Source organism: Crocodylus siamensis, unplaced genomic scaffold (genome assembly GCF_052110815.1).
Source record: "Crocodylus siamensis isolate JL-2025a unplaced genomic scaffold, ASM5211081v1 HiC_scaffold_220, whole genome shotgun sequence".
Lineage (NCBI taxonomy): Eukaryota > Metazoa > Chordata > Crocodylia > Crocodylidae > Crocodylus > Crocodylus siamensis.
This window is the reverse complement of record NW_028324630.1, coordinates 14210-34715: the sequence shown is the minus strand read 5'-3', so window position 1 is coordinate 34715 and position 20506 is coordinate 14210. Positions and strand designations below refer to the sequence as shown.

The window sequence follows — 20506 nt, the reverse complement described above, 5'->3', positions numbered from 1 at the left end:
ACACCTGCTTGGACAGTGCCTAGCATAAACAGAGTTGTCCCCTCTCCCATAAGTGCTGGCATGAAGCAGCCAGTGTGTCCTTACTTCACGATACACCATGAGACGTTGTCCCCTTAAATGTGTGGGATATTCTTGTTTGGTTGCTGTCAACATACAGAGCAGGTTTTATGGCTGGTTTATTTGGTAGCTTTTCAGTTGACTAAACCTGAAAGAAGCTCAGACATCAACTCTTTCATTTAGTTTTCTGCATGTAGGTCATAGCTTAGACTCTGCTCATCCATTTCTTATGCAAATCATTTGTGCGGGTTCAGCTCCTGTTCCCGTCAACACACCTGGGAGTCGCATGAAATCAGGAGACTCGCTCTGAAGGTGCGAGTGGAAGCTGAAGTGGCGCCTGGCCTCTGCTGGAGCGGTCAATGCGGAAGTCCCTGCTCTGCTTAGTCAGGTGTACCTTGTCGTTTCCTCCTCTGCCAACATGGTGTTGGGGCCATTTAATTTTCAACATCGTCTGGGGAGCTATGCTGCTTTAGTTTAAAGAAATGAAAACCTGATTGTGTGTTCAACAGAGCCGAACCCGTAGTAGAGCACCAAAGGAGTGAACGTGTGTCGAGTCCTTTGTGGGGACACAAATGAGCTCTTGTACCGTGCTTACATCGTCCCCTTGTACTTCAGGAAGCTCTTATATTGTACTTGCTTTAGGGGAACCCCACCCTTGCCATGCATGAAGGTAAATGAGCAAGCCACTGAACTGCTTTCTTTCGTGCCAGTGCTCCTTATCTCCCTGGCTGTAGTGACACAGCGAGGAGCTCTCCAGAGAGATGGAAGGAGTTTGCCTTTAAACTAATGTACCTGTCATGTCCACTTGTCAGCACTGGATTTCTAACTACATTGTGTGCGTCTGTCTTCCCCTCTCTCCTTGCCCCTGAAACAGGTGGCGGTATCTTTCTCTCATGTATCGCCTTCACTCGGAGCAACAGTGACTGATATCAAATAGGAGCATCCAGTACAATGACATCGTCCACTTCATTTAGCTTTATACCAAAACAAGCTGCCTTCATTGAATGGCTTGGATTTTGCTGTTCGTTTTTTTGATTGCTGGATACTACAGATAACATGCAGACACCCAGGGTCTTGCAGCACACACAGCTGCCACCATTTGACAGTTTGGCTCCTAGTAAAGTCCATGGCAAGACTCCTGTTGAGCTCAGCAGAGGGACAACCAGGTCATTATTGCTTCAGCCCAGACTTAGTGATTCACAGGAGCAATTAATGATGAAGACAGGATTTGAACCAACACTTACAGAACACAGCTGCCTATCACCACAACCACTCAGCTACCTGGTCACAATGTACAAGAAGGGTTTTTTTTCCAGAACCCAGCCAAAGTTTAGTTGAAGTTTGTTGACTGTAATTAAAAATACAAGAGACGATGAAATGGCAGCAAAAGTATATTCAATTAGTGTTGATTGAGAAATGTTGTCAGGTTATCGTATAGACATGTCACAGGGCTCACTGTAAAGTAGCTTGGAGCATCATTTAACACACTCGAGATACTACCAGCAGTGCCAGAAATGGCATTTTAGTTGTTTCCTAAAAAGTACATTTCCCTGTGAAGTATTTTGGGTGAAACACTACGACAAAGGCCAACTGAAAAAAACAACTATAAATAATATACATATATGTGAATGATGCTGCATAAATAAAGTTGCACTGTATTCTGGGACTGGAATTAGCAGGTAATTTTTATACTTTACAATTACTGTAATTGGAGATAAGTACGTGGTCTCCACTTAAGGTGGAGTCTCCATCTCTTGACATCTTCACATCAGGACTGGATGTCTTTCTGGTTAACGCACTTAAATGAAACACAGCCTACTGAATTCAATGTAGGAGTGAATTCAAGAGAGGAGTGTCTGCTGGGGACAGCAGTCAAGGGAAGATGCCCCAAATGGCGCTGCCCTGTATGTCGGCTGCCCAGGGCACGTGCAGAAAAAAGCACAGGAATTTCTAGGGCGGACGTCCGGCGGCGGGTGTGAGCTCGTGTCCTGGTGCGAGGACAGGGCAGACAGGTTCTTGGGGTGAATGCAATCTCTTTCATTGCACCAAATAACGAGGTGGGAAAATTGTTCTTGGCAAACTTTCAGGCACAAACTCCCTTGGTCGGGCTGAGGAAGTGTGTGCGAATGGTCTGTGCTGCTCCGGGGGGAGCGGTGAACCAACGCCGGCACAAACGAACGTGCGCAGGCACTCGCTCTCTCTCTCTGGGGGTCTCTGGTGCTGCTCTGGACGGCCGCGCTTCAAGGGTGCGAAACCTGTAATTCCTCCTCGTGTCTATGGCAGAGTTACGAGGTTCACAGTCCTGAAGCGCAGACGTCCAGAGCAGCGCCAGCGATCCCGCGCGTGGGCAGCACTGGCGCACACACGGGCAGGGGGGCGGCAGGGCTCATCTCCGTCCAACTCTCAGCGTGTGTCTACCGGAGGGAGCAAAGCGCTGTGCCAGTCCCGGCGCTGCCCAGGGCTCCTCCCATCGCACCAACCCACAGCCCCGCACAAGCCCCGGGGCTGCTCCACTCCCCGCCGCACACCCAGGCGACATGCGCTGCCCCCCAAGACCCACCTCATCCCCATGCCCAGGATCGGGGGGGTGCAGCTTCAGCCTCCTCCATTGGGCCTTGGCAGCAATCCCCAGAGGTCACGGGGGCCCGCTGTGTCTATCCATGGCCATGTGCACCTCCCATGTGCTGTGCACTGTGTCCCAGCTGCTCCGTCCATTTTTTTCCATTTCACCTTCCTGGCAAACCCACCTCTTAGCCAGCATTGTCGGCACCCCTATGCATTTACAGCTACTCACTGGTCATCAGAGGTCTTGGTCTTTTTAGTTTAAAAAATCCCCAATTTTTTAGTTCAAAAAGTAATCCTAAATCCACACTTTTCTGTGATTCTTCTGTAATGAAACACCACAATATATCTGTATCTGTATCTTCATCTTAGTGGTGTTTCATTTTAAGCATGTGATGCATAAAGCGGTTCGTTTCTCTGGAGGCCACCAAAATCACAGACACACACTCATTAGATGGCACAAAAGGTGTATTTGCAAATAGGGTCAGAGCAGAGTCAAAAACTCAAATTACTCTGAACCAACAAAGGAATTTTGCAGGCTGTATTTATCTCCTCCCTCCTGGGCACGTGTGCAGAAACAGGAACTCTTACAGCTTACTTCCATTTCATACAAGCATACATGTGGTTACATCACTACATACATCGCATGTATAGTATAATTGACTACTTAAGTATGCAGGGCGGAGAGGTAAATATGCATCAGCTAATTAAGCACGCTCAGAGACTACTATAGGTCACCAAGAGTTCAACCCCCCCCCCCCCCTTTTCAAGGACACAGTCAGTTGAATTCCAGCTTCTGTAATCTGTATGAGAAAGGCTAGGGAGAAGCTGGGGGAGAGTCTGCGATTTAGCATAAGAAAAGCTGTGGCAAGGCTGGGAAAGAAAAAAAGTCCTTGGCAGTGTTTCTTTCTTATCGGGTGCAAGATGCAAGCTGTGCATTTCTAACAATACTCCATTTCTAACACATGGAAAAATGTGGATGTAGGGTGTGAAGAAATAGTCTGCTCTCTTTCTCTGTCTCCTGGCCTAAGATAGCCTCAGCCCGGCCCCCTCCACTCATTCGCTCCAGTTGCATGATTTAAGTGCACCTGGGCCACGGGCCCGACTTGGAGAAACACCTGCGGGAGGGCGGCCTGGCTCTCCCTTTGTCCCGGGAGAGGCACGGTGGGGAGAGGACGGGCAGTCATCCGGGGTCTCACTGGCACACAAGGATGTTCCTGCCGAGCTCTTCTACCCTCTGGATGTAGAAGGGAATTTCACTTGCCTGAAATTCAGCTCGTTTATTAGGGATAAGTATTTTAGTTGGGTATTCAAAAGGTCCTCAAACCTGGCCCCGGAGCATCTCCTCCTCCGCGGGGTCCCAGACCATGCAGGCTCTCATCCTGCCCTGGGAGGTGTCAGGCGGTGGCTGGTGTTTCTTGCTCCCTTGCTTTGCTTTGAACGGGGGCAGCTGAAGGAAGACAGCAGATACTTTGCAGAAACCAACCTGGGGCCCAGCCTCTCCCTCGGGCTAGAAACAACTCGGGGCTTGTGGAGCTCAGCGCTGCCAAAGGGCCCAGCCCCGAAGTCCCCATGTCCTGCTTCCCCGAGGGAGAGCTCTGCTCAGTCAGTGCCCAGGCGCCAGGGCGGCCCGGGGAGGCAGTTGTGGGGAACTGGAGGCCTTGTCCTGCGATGCAAAAATGCTCCAACAATGGAGAGAGAGATCCAGATTGCCAGACTTTTACCCAGAGGGTCTCTAGCTGTCCATGCCGGTCGCCAACATCAGCTTTCAGGGACATGTAGCTTTCCTTCACATAGAAAGCTACACCCCCGCCCCTTTTGTCAACACGATCCCTCCTGTACAGGGTATAGCCCTCTATACCCGTGGTCCAGTCATGGGTGGAGTCCCACCAGGTCTCCGTTATCCCAGTGACATCATATTTCTTTGCACTGAGCGGGAGGACGAGCTCGGAAGGGTCAGCGCAGTGAGTGGCCTCTTGTGCAGCCCCGTGGCAGGGTCCTCCATAGTCCATCTTCCCCACAGCCCGGTGTGGGACAACACGGCAGGCAGGCTCTGGCCAGCTGCAATGATGGGATAGCGCTGAACATTGTTACACTGGGGTGTGGTTTGCTGGGGGGGGGTTTGTGGGGGCAGGACAAGGTCTGCAATGCCCCGGGCTGGCAGCCCTGGGCAGGAGGGAGCTCAGTGCTGGCACCTGCCAGGGACCAGGGAGAAGAGCAGCCCAGCGCGGGTGGGGGCCTGCCCAGCTGCCCCCAAGCTCTCCGCTGTGTGTGCGGGGCCAGGGACAGCCTGCGGGGCAGGACACTGGCATGTCAGTGAGGGAAGAGTTTGGGGCGTTTCGGCTCCAGTGCAGTCAAGTTTCATTTGGGGGAGGATTCAACCTTGTCCTCCCTCCTGGGAGACAGAAGCAGGAGGGACGTGCAGCAAATGTGGCACAGGTGGGGGCCCCTGAGCCCCAGCACGGCCCAGATCAGCCTGTAAGGGAGTCTGGTCATGGTGAAGGGGAACGAGGAGGCCGCGCCAGGCTTGCCAGGCGTGTTCACTGGGGCCCGGTGTGACACTTCCCCTCCCTGATGGCTGAGCCCGGGAGCTGGAGCTGTGAGGTGTGAGCAGAGCTGACAGCTTGGGCTGGCACAGCAGGGCCGCTGCCTTCATAAGAGATCCTGGCCAGGAAAGTCCAACCCCTGAAGCTGGGTCACTGCATCTGGGGCAGGGAGGAGACCCCCAAAACTGCACATGCCACTGGGGCAGGGGCCGGTCAGCCCAGGACGCGGACTGCGCCAGCCCTGCCCAGCGCCCAGGAGTGAGGTACAGCAGAGACATGAACCTCGCATGCCCCCAGCGGCTGGCAGCATAGCTGATGCTTTTTGCAGGGGGTGCACTGCCAACCTCACCGCCAAATCCGCGTACACCCACTACGCGTCACGAGTGCACCCAGACACACCAGCACACACCAGGTTTCCTGGCAGATGTGCTTATTCCACACTCACAGACATTGAATAAATCCAAGGAAATGGTCCTCACACTGTGGGCAAGTCCCCAACAAATGAGACCGGGAATCAAGCTGCAGAGATAAGGTGGGAGGGCAGAGCCGGGTGGGGAGACTCGGTGCCCCCGTGCCCCCGCAGCGCAAGGAGTCAGAGTGGGGGCAGGTTGTGCCGCTCTCACCTCCTCGTGCGGTGAGGTGCTGGCACGGCCGGCGGGTCTGTGCTGGGGGGGCGGAGTGGGGGCCGTGTGGGTGGCCTGAGCAGAGCGGCAGTGACGCCTGGGCCGTGGCAGCGGGGTAGAGCCGTGGCCCAGCCTGTGAGTGGCTGGGGAGCTGAGGACAGCATGGCCCTTCCCCAGGTCTGTTAGTCCTTGAGCTGCTGGCAGTGCAGCTGGCGCAGTGGCGGCGGCCGCGGTAAGGACTCTCATGGCCGCACTCTGCCCTCCTGCGCTGGGTCCTGCCTGCTGGGCTGCGGAGGGGGCTCCTGCCTGTGCCGATCCGGCCAGGCTGCAGTCCTGTGCCCGCTGTGGGAGCAGACATTTTCTTGATTTCCATCTCACAGCTCAAACCGCATTAGCAAACCCGCAAAAACAATAAGAATAAATGCGCCCGCTCCCCTGCGCCCCCACCCGCTGCCCTTCCCTACCCCAATCCCACTTCCTCTGTCCAGGCCCCGGTTGAGGTTCAAATCTCAGTCCTTGCCGCTGCCCCTCCGCTGCTGCTGATCCTGTTGTTGTGCTTCTCGCTGGCGCCAGGTCCAGTTGCGCCGCTGTCCTCTCCGTTTTCCTTTCCCACTTCCCCTCCCGGGGACTTGGAACAGCCTGTGCCCCATGTCCCTTTTCCAGGTGGAGTTGGCTGCATTTTCTCCATCCTTTCCCACCGCTTTCCGGTGGTAGGACTGGAGTTTGCTCAGAAACATTTAACACAGGGGACGGGGGCGGGTAGAGGGGAGTCCTCCGGGGTCATAGAGAAAGGGAAAGCCAGAGCGGCCCATTTCCCGACGTGGGGGTCCATTCCCCAGCTGTTCCCCCTCCCCCATCACTCAGTGGCACAGTCTGAGCTCAGATCCAACCCCCCGACCCAGAACCAGGGCCGGATTCTGTCCCCAGCGAAGGAGGCCGGCGGGAAGGTGAAGATCGGGGCCTCGGTGTCAGCATCGAGAAACGACACCTGCCCCCCTGCACAGTCCAGACAGACCCGCACCCTCCTGGGTGCCTGGCGCCAGGGACAGGCGGGTGGAGCAGGGGCCGTGAGAGCCTGGAATTGATCCCCAGCACTGCACGGCCCAGATCCCCTCCTCAGGGCTAAAACTGATCCCTCCCTTCCTCCTCACAGACTCTCTGGCCACCCCCACGGCCCAGTCCCCCGGCCCCACCTCCACCTCCCAGCAGTGTCTCCCCCAGGTGAATCCCTCATGGCCCAGCACACACTGCAACACATCAAATCTCTCAGGATTGTTGGGCACAGGCTGCTGTGTGTCTGCACATCTCACACTTCTCCCATCTGCCGACAGGACGAGGTAGGGATTTGCCGTGTCTGGATCCAGAGTCAGTGTCGCTGGCAGAGAGAGTCACAGCGTCAGGGCAGAGCTCAGCCGGGGCAGGCGGGGCCGTTCCTCCCCCGCCCCAGCAGCCCCGTCCTGCCTGGGACCGTCCTGGGCCCCCGGAGCTGCCTCTGCCCTGGGCCCGGGGCTGAGCACGGCCGCCCCGCAGCCCCTCAGCCGGGCACGGGGGAGAGCCCTGGCCTGGGGGAAAGGGGGAGACACCCATAGGCAAGGACAGGAAAATCCCAGCCCAGCGCCCCAGGTCCCAGCGCGGGGGGTTGGTGCTGGGCTGGGAGAGGGTTTGAGTCTTGTGCGAGGGGCGGCCGTGGGCTCTGCAGGATCATTGTGTTAATGCCGGGACCAGCTCCCCAGCGCTTACCTCTTTTGTATGATCCCGGTGGTTCCCCTTTGCCCTCCTCCAGGGCGGACGGCAGAGTCTCTGCAGGGGAAAGGGGCACAGACATTAGACCTCTGGTGTCTGGTTCAGACTTCAAGATGGGACCTGCCTCAGTCCTGAGCCCCTGGGATGGAGCAGAGACACCGGGGCAGCTCCCCCCCTGCTGCTGGGACTGTGGCTGCAGAAGCTGCCTCCACATCTCCCTGCTCCCCTGCAGCGCGGCCTCCTCCCCCAGGACAGGCCGGGGGAGCTGCAGGTGCAGGCAGAGGAGTAGGGGGAGAAATGTAACAGCCATGGGCCCCGGGGAGCTCAGTGCCCAGCCCACCCTGCCCCCTTAGACACTGGGGAGGGACTCAGTGACAGAAAGGGACAAGCAGTGGGGTGGAGGGGGAGCCCGTGGGAAGGGGATAAGCTTCACAGCTGTCTTCTTCACTAGGCTGAGGAGACAGACAAGGGCTTGCACTGGCTGGGGAAGTCCAGGGGTCCAGGCAGAGTCGCCTCTGCTCCAGCGGCCCCCGTGGGGGTGCAGGACACCAGAGGTGCAGCTTCACCCATGACTCCCCCACCGGCCTGCTCTGCTCCCTCCCTGCTCCTCTCCTGGCCCTTGGGAGCCCTCCCCCCTGCACTCCCTGGGGTCAAGCCAGCAGGAACCAAACCTGACAGCCTGCCGCATGTCTCATTTCACCTCTTAACTTTGGTGGCCTGACACGAGGCACTGGGGGCTCGCTCGGAGTGGGGCAGGGCCCCGCAGCTCCCACCACCCCAGCTGCAGGTGCCCATGCTGAGCAGCGCTGGAGCTGCAGGGCCCTGCACCTCTAAACCCGGATCAAAGGGGCACCCAGAGGAGCCCTGGTTCATCAGCGACTCGTGCAAAGGCAGAGAGAGGCCCTTGCCTCGTGTCTTCATTCCTACGACCAGCGATATCAGTCCAGCACATTCAGTTTATTTCCCAATGAATAAAGATGATGGCTCCAAATTCAAACCAACTGCTTGTCTCCTCCTCCTCAACAAGGACACTTCCCTCTTCCCTTTCACAGCCCCTTCTCAGTACCTTGAAACTTCTTCAAAGTCTCCTGGAGAGCTAGCGTTTGTCCAGACAAGATGCTGAGTCTTGTTTCCAGCTGTGGGCAAATCCCCTCTGGCAGCTGGAACTGCTCCTTCTTGCACCTGGGAAAAACTAGTCCGTGTTATTTGATTTTCTTTTTGCAGCTCAGCTTCATGGTAAAAACATTGGGTGGATGGAGGGACCTGGAGACTGACTCTGTCCAGGTGCCTCAGCTGCAGGGGCAGGGGCAGCACAGACAGTGGCAGTCATAGGCGATGCGCAGGAGGAGCACGGGGAGGGGCACGTGCCCCCCATGACAGGGCCAGTGGTGCCTGCAGGAGCTTCCCAGCTCTGCCCCCACAACCAACGCCACCCACCCGACTTGGGAGGCACCAGTTGCCCATGGTGGCAGTGGCAGCTCCCCTAGCAGGAACCAATAGGTTTTCTTCAGCTCTAAAATGCCCAGGACATTTCCTGGCATCAGAAAGGAGCTGAGACTTCACGGGAAGTTGGCTCAAGTTTTGTCGGCCAGGACTATTCCCAGGGACAAGAGCGGGAAGGCCCAGATTACACCTTGCAGTCTTCAGGCCACCAGTGCCCAAAGACATCACTTCCCCGAGGAGAAGAGGGGGACGTTCATCCTTCCCACCTCAGGGACAGTCCCAGCGCTTGCCGTGCTGTGGTGCCCTGCAGGGATGTGCCCATTGCATTGTCCCCGAGACCCTTCCCTCTATGGGGAGCAAGGTGGAGCCACCTACCTGCTCAGCGTGCTCCTCATGTCCTAAAGGGGGAGAAAAAGATGCAAAAGTGAGCTCAGTGCCATGCTCCACACCCGGAGACTTTGTCCTCAGACTCCAGTGCCGCACACAGAGGGATCTGGGGAAAGTTGGGCCCTTTACAAGCCTCCATCTAGTGACCCCGCAAGAGGTGTAAGAGGGCAGCCGTGCACCCTGGGGAGTGGACACGCGCAGGGCAGCAGCAGCTAGAGCTCATACTCTGCATTTCCCATCATTGCCACCGCGTGCCTGTCTGGGGCTGTCGCCCTGCTTGCTCCTCCTCAGTTCTGCACCTGGTCCTGGCAGACTCAAGACTGAGCCCTTTCCCTCCCCTGCACTGGCACTGGGGGCATTTCATGTGCCTCACCTGCAGGAGGTCACTGGCGGCCTGCTGGCACTTCCCCTCCAGCTCCCCGATCAGGCTGTCGAGACGGGAAATCTCCTCGGAGAGTTGGGTGACAGTCTCGTCCTGACTCTTCCCAATCCCGCTCTCCAGCTCTCCCAGCTCGGCCAGCACGAGCCGCTCTTGTTCCTCCAGGAACCGGTGCAGTTGTTCGAAAGCAGCCACGATCTTCTGCCTCTCGGCTGCTGCCTTTCGCTGCCACGAAGAGAGAGAAACCGCGTCAGGGAGGGCAGCCGCTTTGGGGAGAGTCAGGGATGGTTCGTTAGCCCCCGTGGTCCTGGCTGTCTGCACGGCTGGGACCCCCGACCTCCCACCGCCTGGAGCAGAGCTGGGGGTAGCTCAGGTCTGGGGCCCGGCCTGGGATCTCTTCACTCTGTTCACTTTGCAAAAGAGTTTTCTGCAGCCTTGAGGGCTCGGACCTGGCATAGGGGACAAGCTGATGGCTCTCAGCAAGGAAAGCATCTGACTCATCACTTGGGATCATGGTTTCCCTGTTAAAAATCCCAAATTCTCTGATGTAAAACCCAAAATGCATGTTTTTCCAAAATTAAAGTGAAACACTGGTACAAATATAGATATCAGTTGAACACAATGGTTTCCTGATATGTTCACAATTTTAAAGCAATTTGGAAACTACTTGTGCTTTCATCATTATCATGTAATAATTTCTAAATACCTATCTACTTTGGTATTTGATTTTGGTTTTCTTTATCATAGAAAATCAGAGGTCCCGCTGCCTCCTTCGCTCACCAGGACAGCTGCAGCCGTGTTCCCTGCTGCAGCCCTCGTAGCCTGGTCAGCCTGCCAAGTGTTCCCCTGCTGCTGATAGTTTCTAGCCCTCGTAGCCTGGCGGTAGCCCTGGAGCACCCCAGCAGGTATGGCACGGAGGGAGCCCCCAGCCCCTAGCCGGTGCCCATCCTACCCTCCAGGGCCCTGCAGTCCTCCCCCCTAACTGCCCTCTGCCCCAGGTCCCATATGACCCGCCAGCTGCGCAGCACCCCCAGGCAGTGCTCTGGGGCTGCAACCTCCCCCTTCCTGCTGGTCCCCAACCTCTAATCGCCTATGCCCACCAGAGACTCAGCCCACTAGTGTGTGGGGCAGGGCTGGTCGTCTCCACCACGGCAGGCCTGGCCTGGTCATAATGGTGATGCCATACACCATCAAGGCCAGGGAAATGGGGGGGCACACCATTCCCTAAATTTCTGCACCCACAGGAGGGCACAGGGCTGCAGCCTGAAGTGGAAACCTTACCAGGCAATGCTACCCTGCGAGCCCAGCAGGCAGGACAGAGCAGGGGGGGGCAGAGCGGGGAGTGCAGATGCGGTGGTGGGAAGCCCATGCCGCCAGCGGTGCAAGGAGTAAGAGAGCGGGCACAGGGTTGGAGGGCCAGGACATAGAGACTGCCCGAGGGTGCTGGTGTGTGGGGCTGGGGAAAGGAGTCTGGGCCCTGGGGCTGCAGCGGGGCAGGGGGCCTTACGCAGCGCTCGGTGCTGCTGGCGAGCCCAGCCCGGAGGGGACTGCCCCAGAGGCACCTAGTCCTCGGGTGGGGGAAAGGGACAGGGGGCCCTTCGGGGGGTGGGGAGCTGCGTGGTCCCACACGTGGCCCTGCGCTGCCGGCTGGGGCTTGGGCACAGCAGGGAAGCGCGGCTCTGGTGGGGCCATGCTGCGGGCAGCTGGAGGACGGTGGGGGCTCCAGGTGGTCTCGGTCCCTCCCACGGTGTCTGGGCAGCTCCTGCCCGTGCAGGCAGTGGCAAAGGGAGTGCAGCCTGGGCGCAGGATGAAGAGAGGAGGAGGGGATGCCAGTGGCACCCTGAGCTCCCAGACCGGCTATGGCCCCTGCGAGGCAGCATCTTCCCGCTGCGTGCGGCCACCCCTACCCCTGAGAGCACCAGCAGCCTGGCCACAGCTCCCTGCTGTGCCCCGAAGCTCAGGGAGAGCTCTGATTCTGCAAGATAAAGAAGCCAAAATCAAATGCCAAATTATAGAGATATCTAGAATTGATTTTATTATGAAGACTCAGGCATTGTTGGCTTCCAAATTGCTTAAATATTGTAAAAATGTCAATAAAACGTCGTGTTCAGCTGATACATATACATATAGTGGCATTGCATTTGAATTGTTGGAAAAACACAGATTTGGGATTTTTAAGTCAGAAAATTAAGGGGGAGTTATCAGAGAATTTGTGAGTTTTAAACAGAGGAAACCGGGATTGCTGCTGCTGAGGGGGCGTGCAAGGCCTGGCTGTGGGCACCGGCCACAACACCCTGCAACGCACGGTCACAAAATGCCACGGTCACCGTCCCACCAACCGTGCAGAGCAGGGGACGTCCCTTCCTTCCCCCCACGCCAGCCCGGCCCAGCAGCCCCACCTGGTACTCCTGGTGTTTCTGACTTTCACTCCCTCGCAGGGCTTCCAGCCTCGTCCTCTCTCCCCTGAGCAGCTGCAGCTGAGTCTCAAGTTGCTCCTGAGGGAAGGGAAACTCCTCGGGTCGGTTTTCCTCGGAGGGGAGAAGCTGGAGTCTCTCCCCCGCACCATAACCGCGAGGGCTGCTTGCGGGTGCGCTGTGAGCGCGACCCCGGGGACGTCCGTGCGCTCCGGCTGCACCAGCAGCTCCAGCACAGCGCAGCCCTTGCCTGGACGCAGCACCCAACGGTGCGCGCTTAGCACAGCCGGAGCAGCCAGCAGCCAGTGTGCAGCGGGATTGTGGAGCCAGCTCCTGCCCCGCGGGAAGAGCAGGTAGAAACATGGAGCCGGTCCGAGGGATGTGCCACGAGGCAGCGCTGCAACCAGCGGGGAAGTGCAGCCTGTCAGCGACACGCACTGACCAGAGAATAACACGGCCTTGAATCCGCCGCGGTCGCCAGGCCAGAGTGCCAGCCAGCCGTGGGCAGCCGGGCAGGACAAGAGGTCTGGTCTGTGGGCACCGAAATGAAGAAACTCAGAAGCGAGGCCCCGGTCCTGAAGTATCACAGCCCAGCGGTACAGCTACCGATACCGCTACAGCGAGATGCCACAGGAGGAGCAGCATTAACCCAGGCGCAGCGCGGCACGGCAGTGGGTGGCCAGGCCTGGACAGAGGCGGGGGAAGGAGGTGCTCAGATACAAAAGGAGGTCCTGGCCGTGCTCCCTGGACTGGGGCGGTGCCACCACGTCCCCTCTGGACCCAGCATTGCCCCTGAAGCCCCCGGCACCAATGCAATGCGCATCGCTGACACTCCTGCAACGCGCCGGGAGCATCGGCTGGGGGACGTGGCTGCTCGTGGCAGATCCCGTGAGCAGGGCCTGCCCTCCCGAGCATGCGCGTGGGCTCTGCATGAGGGGAGCAGAGTCTGTGCACGCGCGACAATCCCCCCAGGCAGCTCCCAGGGGGGTTGCAACGGGTGCAGGGAAACCGGTGCCGGACGCCCCCTGGGTCAAGCCACCGCCCCGCACACAGCCGTGGGTCAGCGACACTGGAGGGGGTTCACGGCTCTGCGTGTCCAGGGCCAGGGGAGCGCGGTCCTGCTTCATCCGCTTTCAAAGGAAGGATCTGATGACAAGGGTGTAGTAATTGGGTGATTATAGGGATAAAGTGTTAGTCATTATTATGGGATGGAGCTGGAGACCAGCCCTCCCGGCTCTGTTGTTCCAGAGTTACTTTCATTTTCCCACTTAGCTGGTGTTTGTTCCTGAATCGAACAGCCCGAGGTTTTGGGCCTGGAGAAAAGTCAGTCTCACTTTTCTTTGTTAAGGGAGGAACTTAACAGTGGCAACAAGGAAATCTAACGGTGCCTTCCTATGGGAAAATCGGGGAATTTAATCCAGACACTGAGGATTGGCAGCAATATATTGAGAGATTGGGCCATTATTTTCAAGCTAATGAAATCACTGACGGGGACAAAGAGCAGGCAATATTGCTCAGTGTTTGTAGCACCAAACATATTCCCTTTTAACAAGTTTGTTGTGACCTCAAAAGCCAGGAGATAAAAGTTTGGCAGAGTTGCAAAAGATCTTGTCTGAACATGATAGCCCAAAGGCAAAAGTGTCGTAGAACATACAGATCCCATAACAGGCGGAGGAAGGACGGCGAATCCCTCAGCGAGTGCGTTGCTGAGCTCAGAAAGCGAACTGAACACTGCTCGTTCAGAAATGTCCTAGAAGATATGATGAGAGACAGCTCTGTCTGTGGAGCTGGCGGTGTAAAAATCCAAGGACAATAACTTGCACATGGGGACGTGACCTGGGAAAAAGCTGGAAAGGTGGCAACATTTAGACTATAAAGAAGCTAAACATGAGCCCTAAACCAAGTGCAAACTCTCAACAGAAGTTTAGAGAATTGGAGAGATGTTTTCACTGTGGAGGCATGCATTCAGCCTCAGTTTGCGACACAAAATGTCCCAGTGTCGTAAATGCAGCAAGATGGGACACTAAGCCAAAAAATGCAAGGGGGGTGATTGGGCTGCACAACAAGGGCAGGCCTCAGAAAAGGGAAGAAAGCAAAACGCTTATCACATAAGGAGGAGGAGGGAGAGGAGGCAGATGAAGAGGGCCACGCAGTATATATACCGTGTAATGGGGGATCAACTGGAACCTTACAGAGTAACTGGACAGTGAAATAATCCCCCTGTCTGCATGGAAATAGAGACGGCGCTTCTGTCACAGCGGTCAATGAGGAGACTTATCAACAGTGTAAAGCAGGCCCGAGTCCCTTGGAAAAGACACGAGTGAAACTAATGACTTACACTGGGGAAACCATCCAGTAATAGGATCAGTAAGTGTGCCTGTTACACATAAAGGAGAAGAGGAAACCTTAAATGCCTTAGTAGTAAAAGGAGAAAGGCCAAACGTGTTTGGTAGGACATGGCTGGAAAAACCCAGGCCAGACTGGGGAGAAATACCTAAGCTAGACTTACAGGAAATGCCCGCCCTCACGGAAATCCTGGGGGCCTACCCTTCAGTATGCCAAGAGGGGTTAGGGGCACTGAAGGGAATAAAGGCTAGGATTTATACCCAAGAGGGCAGCCAGCCAAAGCATGTCAGAGCCAGGCCAGCTCCACATGCCCTCAGAGAGAGCCGAAACCGAATTGGAGAGATTGGGACTAGACGGCATCGTGTCCCCGGGGCAGTCTGCTGAACGGGCAGCACCCATTGTACCAGTGGCCAGGCCTGATGGAAACATCCGTATCTGTGGGGACTATAACATCATATTCAATCACGTTTCTAAGTTAGACGACTACCCCCTTCCACGCACTGGGGACTTGCTAGCAGTGCTTGGAGGAGGCCAGCATTTTAGCAAGTTGGACATGTCCCAGGCCTATCGACAGATGGAGCTGGGGGAGGACTGTAAGAAATTCACCACAATGAATACCCACGAGGGATCGTACCCATGTAATAGATTGTCTTACAGAGTTTCATCAGCCCCTGGCATATTCCAGAGGGTCATGGAAAACCTCTTAGAGGAGATTCCCGGGGCAGCGGTGAGGATTGATGATATCCTCATCACGGGAAAAAGTGGTAAGAAACACCTGGCAACGCTCAAGAGAGTATTTCAAAGGCTAGAAGAAGCAGGGCTCCGCTTGAAACAAAAGAAATGCTTTTTCATGAGGCCTGAAGTGCAGTACTTAGGATATAAGATCAGCAAGGAGGGAGTTTACCCCATGGCAGGTAAAGTCACAGCTCCTGAAAAGGCGCCGGCCCCACAAAACACGTCAGGACTTGGGGCACATCTGGGAATGTTGAATTATTATCATCGGTTCCTTCCAGACCTTTCAGCTCCGACAACTTCTACATCATCTTCTAAGGAAAGGCTCCTCATGGCACTGGGGAGGCAGACAAGAAAAAGCCTTCGGAGAATCTAAGAAGCTACTTAAAGCATTGGAGCTTTTGGTTCATTTTGATCCCAGCAAAGAATTAATCCTGTCCTGCGATGCTTCATCCTATGGAGTAGGGGCTGTGCTGCCCCCTAAACTGAACAGTCTGGAAGAACGGCCTATTGGATATGCCTCAAGGACACTGAACAGCGCCGAATGGGGTTATTGTCAGTTGGAAAAGGGAAGTTTAGCTATTATATTGGGCCTAAAGAAGTGTTACCGGTATCTGGATGGGAAGGCTTTCACCATCATAACAGACCACAAACCTTTGGTAGGATTATTTAAGGAAAATAGAGCAGTACCCACTACGGCAGCGACAGGACTGCGGTGGTGGGCTTTGCCCCTAGCCACGTATGAGTACGAGAGTCTTTACAAGGCGGGCCATCAGCATGCAAGAGAGTTTTTTGGTGAGGGATGATCCTCTTTACACAAAAAATTTCAGTACCCCCAACCGACTTGGGGTCCAGGCAGGATGCAAGAACAAATGGGAGCTTTAATTTTTAAAATTGGAGTAAAATGGCCAAACAGTGAGATGACATCAGGACCACATCCACGTACAACCCAACCTACCTGAGGGACCGGAGCTGTTGCCGGAGGAGCATGGGCTTGCGGAGGACCTGGATTAGGGTCGAATGACTGAGAAGTCTGAGCCCCGTAATGCGGAGCCGTCCACGAGCTCTGCTGGGCCGGGGGCAGAGATGCCGGAGACAGAGACGTGCTCCCCCGGGCGGAGGACAAGCCTGCTCCTGAGGAGGGGCATTACCCGGGGGCAGAACGGAGAGCTCCTCGTTATTTGAAAGATTATGTCTGGGTTGTAAGGGATTAAGAGGAGAGCAGTGGAGTCAAATGTATCTTGGGCAATTATAGATCCTAGCCGTTAAGTCGCGTGATATCTAACCTAAACCTCCCTCTGCCAGCTTATTATTCCTGGTCATTATGCCTGCTGGTCCCCCCTGACTAGGGATGGAGCTGGAGACCAGCCCTCCCCTCTCCATGCTGTTGTCCCAGAGTTAGCTTTCATTCACCTCCCTGGGCCTGCTTATGTCTGGGTTGTATATTAAGAGGAGAGCAGTGAAGTACGTGGGCAATTATAGGGTTACGGTGTTACTCCTGGAGACCAGCCCTCCCCCCACTGATCAAACAAACAGCCGGGGTTTGTGTCTGGGGAAGAGCACGGCCCAGCTGTCTGTGCTGGGTCAGGCACTTAGCAAAGGGCATTTTGGTCCTTCTCGCCCCCCCGCAGGACGTCGGCACAGAGGCTACCACAAACCAGCCTCCGTGGGCAGCGATGCCGCTGTGCAGGGGCCGCGGGGCAGGAAGACGCAGCGCCGGAGGGAGGTGGGCGTCCCACCCAGCTGCACGGCCGCACCGGCCCGCGGGCCCGTACCTTGCACTGCTGCGCGGCCTCCTGGATGGGAGCCGCGGCGTGAGCTCGGTGCGCCCGGGACTCCCGGCAGATCACGCACATCAGGACCTGGTCCGTCTCGCAGAAGAGCTTCAGAGCCTCCCCGTGCTGCTCGCACACCGTCGTGCCCCCGGCTCCCTCCGCTGACCCCACGCTCAGGCCCTTGACCAGATCGACTAAATTGCCCAGCTGCCTGTTTGGGCCCAGGAGCCTCTGGGCAAAGGTCTGTCTGCACTGGGGGCAGGTGACGTCCGTCTCGGCCCCCTCCCAGCACTGGGCGATACAGGCTCGGCAGAAGTTGTGCCCGCAGCCCACGATCATCACCGGGTCCGTGAACAACTCCAGGCAGACGGAGCAGGTCGCCTCGTCCCGGAGGCCTTGCAGAGAGCGCGCAGTGGCCATGGCGGTGAGACGGGAGGGCACGGGGCTAGTTTCACTTCCCTGCGCTCAGGGCTGGGCGCACCCCGCGGCGTTTCCTTCCTGCCAAATAACTGCACTGATGCTGAGCTGGGAGGAGCCGGGGTAGAGATCCAGCCCCGGGGATTGTGGGGATCTGGTAACCCTTTGTGGAGAGGCGGCTGGGCCCAACTCCAATGAAAAGAACCAGGAAAGTATTTGAAGCCACTACCCATTAATTCAGCACACCCAGCATTTCTCATTGCACCTGCTGTCAGCCAAGAGCTTTTCGTAGTTTCATAGTATTTAGGGGCTGGAAGGGGCCCTCCGGATCATTGCGCCCAGCCCCCCTGCATTGGGCCGGAAAGACCGCTGGAGCCAGACGGCCCCACCAAGATGGGCATCAAGATGTCTTTTGAAGATTGCCAGGGTCGGTGACTCAGAGCTGTCAGGACTGCTTATTTGGGGCTGAGAACTGCCTAAATCTCAGATTCACTTGAACATCTCCAGTTTTCCATGGGGGCAGCGGGTGGGGAAGATGTAAATGAAAAAAAGAAGAATCCAGCTCTCCCCTCCATTGAATCTGATGTTTCACATTTAATTTCAAAGCTCCTCAATGGCAGGGGCTGCTCCAGACCTGACACTGCGCCTGCGGGAGCCCGGTGCGTCCCCCGAGAGGAGCAGTGCGGTTCTCCTTCCCGCTGGGGCAGGGCCGGCGTCACCCCGGGGCGCCTGCAGGGGATCGGGGCACCTCCAGTCCTCACTGCCACAGGTTATTCAGTCTCTGCCCGGGGACTCTGCCAGCTCCCCAGTCCCAGGTCTTGCTGCATATCTTCAACCTCAGGCTTTCATCACATGGTTGCAGGCACCTGAAACATTTGTTTCTCATTTCCTTGTAGCATCCCTAATCCCACACATTTGGTCAGGATTTCACTGACCTGCAAGTTTTTCCCTCCCTCAAGTTTAAACATGTTGTCAGTGTCCAGAGCCTCCTGCCCAACAGTTTGTAGACATACAGGTGACTTCCCACGGCTGGGTTTGATCGCTGCCCTGCTAGCCCCGCAATACCCTTCAAATCTCTGTTCAAGCATTTCCCAGTCTCTGCCACTTTCCCTGCCAGGAGCAGACCAGGCGGAGGCTGCTACACGCCCAGTTTAGTTTCCTGGTCCCCCTTAGGCCGCCCAGGGACTCTCGTATGGCTGGAGCTGTGACCCCAGATCCGCACTGTCCCGCGCTGCTGTGCATGGATGGGCCTTTCTTGCCCTCCCTGCATGGCTCACAGCGCAAGACTGAACAGCGACACGACGACCGCTGCTCCTCCGCTCCGCACTTCCCACGCCACGGACCCTCCCTGTGGGATCGGGGGACAGGCGCAGAGTCAGGAAGAAACAGCCTCATATTGATGGTCTGGGAGAGCAACCCAGGCCTCAGCCTCACAACAGCCCCATTTTGAGAGACCATCTCCAAATGATAATCTTTGACTTCCATATCACTACAACCCTGGTGTTCTCTGTATTTCCTCCCAGACTTTGCACCATTCCCTGCCTCTGGTACTTTGTCCTCCTTCCCTGAGTTGCCATCACTGGGATTTCCACCTCCCCTGTGTGGGTGGGTCTGTCTGTCCCCACAATGGCACCTGCCCTGCCTGTGTCACCCTCTCCCCACACCTAGTCCAGCCTCTCCAACCCTTTCCGCAGCAACAGACAGGTTCCCAGCTCCCATTTCTCACCCTGTAACCTCTGGTGCCAGAGGCTCATAGGTAACAGCCCTCACCCCTCATGCCCCACATGGACCTGCCCCCAGTGCCCTCCTGCCTCTCCCACAGCCTCATCGCACCCCAGAGCATCCCAAGTCACGCTCCCTTTGAGCTCAGACCCGCTCAGCTTTCACAGCCCCCCGGGTCCTTCCAGCCTCGAGGGCCTGGGCAGCCTCCTCCCTGGGAGAAGCAGCATGAGGCAGGGAGAGAAGATGCAGCTGATTCCCATCTAGCGTGACCACCTGTTCCTAATTGGGGGGACAGTCCCAGGATGGGATCATCAAGTCTCGGGTTTGAGCTGCACGACTCCAGCTCAGCATTTTTCCTGGATTCACAGCTGGGAAAGAGCCAGGCAACCTGGAGAGCAGCTCCCTGAAGGTAGGTCTATAGTGGGGTGGGGGCAGGGAGGGCGCAGATCGAGGCCCCCGCAGTGAGGGAGGAAGCAGGGTAGGGACTGCAGCTGGGGGCACTGCCCAGGCACAGTGGTACATGGGGCCCCGGGACTGGGATGGGGACCTGGACAGTCATGGGCAGCTCCTTCAGGGGGGAGGGTGGCTCCCTGCCTCTGTGTGTACCCCCTCAGGGAGGAGGGCACTGGGGGGGCACGTACCCCCCAGATTTCTTTGCAGGGTGGGGGTGGATGTGGGCTGCCTGCTGCAAGGTCAGGGCTCCCTGCCCTGATGCTCATCACCCAGGAGCCCCCAAGTGTCCAGATATTTGGTAGTGGAGGTGCAGTCACAGCAGTAATTGTTGCTCCCCTGCTTCAGATTTTCCAGTGGGGAGCACCACAGCCTGCCACGCATGCCTGATCTGTGGTGCAGGACTGCACTGTGCGGGGCACAGGTCTGAGCTGGGGTGGGTGGTTCCTAATTGGGCAGCATGAGGTCAGATCTGACATGGGTCTGCATTAAGCAGCACATGGCTGGATCTGGCTCCACACATCTGCATTAGGATGTGTGGTATCTGGCCCCTGGACCAACCCCACACCACTCATTCGACTCATGGAGGCAAAAGGTTGGGCATCGCTGCTCTATACTAGTGATGCCCAACCATTTTCTCCATGGGCCAGATGAGCGGTGCCAGGTCAGTCTGAAGCTGGATCCACCAAGTGGGATCAATCCAGTATGCGGGCCCACTATGGTGGAGTGTTATCTGGCAGTGGGGGGATGCACAGCCCAACCCTAATCAATCTATCAGGAGGGGGATCACCGTGGCCCCAATCTGAATGTGGGGGGGCGGTGAGAGTGGGAGGGGGGAGGGCAGCAGGAATGGGGACATCTTGGCTCTTATCTAGATGTGTCAGGTGGGGGTGAACAGGGGGACAGTCCA

The 20506-nt window shown here is 56.7% G+C and overlaps 1 protein-coding gene and 1 long non-coding RNA gene across 2 annotated transcripts; both read right to left on the bottom strand.

Annotated features, from left to right (window-relative positions):
- Positions 1–3069: 3069 nt before the first annotated feature.
- LOC149851777 (uncharacterized) lies at positions 3070–4563 on the bottom strand. Its single transcript, XR_016439546.1, has 2 exons — positions 3947–4563; positions 3070–3856 (listed from the first exon to the last, which is right to left on the bottom strand). It is a non-coding gene; the product is annotated as an uncharacterized LOC149851777 (long non-coding RNA).
- A 1134-nt stretch (positions 4564–5697) lies between these two features.
- Positions 5698–19262, bottom strand: LOC149851776 (zinc finger protein RFP-like). The gene is given in 8 exon segments (XM_090030391.1): positions 5698–6882; positions 6884–7163; positions 7529–7588; positions 8598–8713; positions 9350–9372; positions 9735–9965; positions 12140–12235; positions 17008–19262. Coding segments are annotated over 8 exon segments (1464 nt in total). The 5' UTR covers positions 17428–19262; the 3' UTR covers positions 5698–6644.
- Between the last annotated feature and the right edge of the window lie 1244 nt (positions 19263–20506).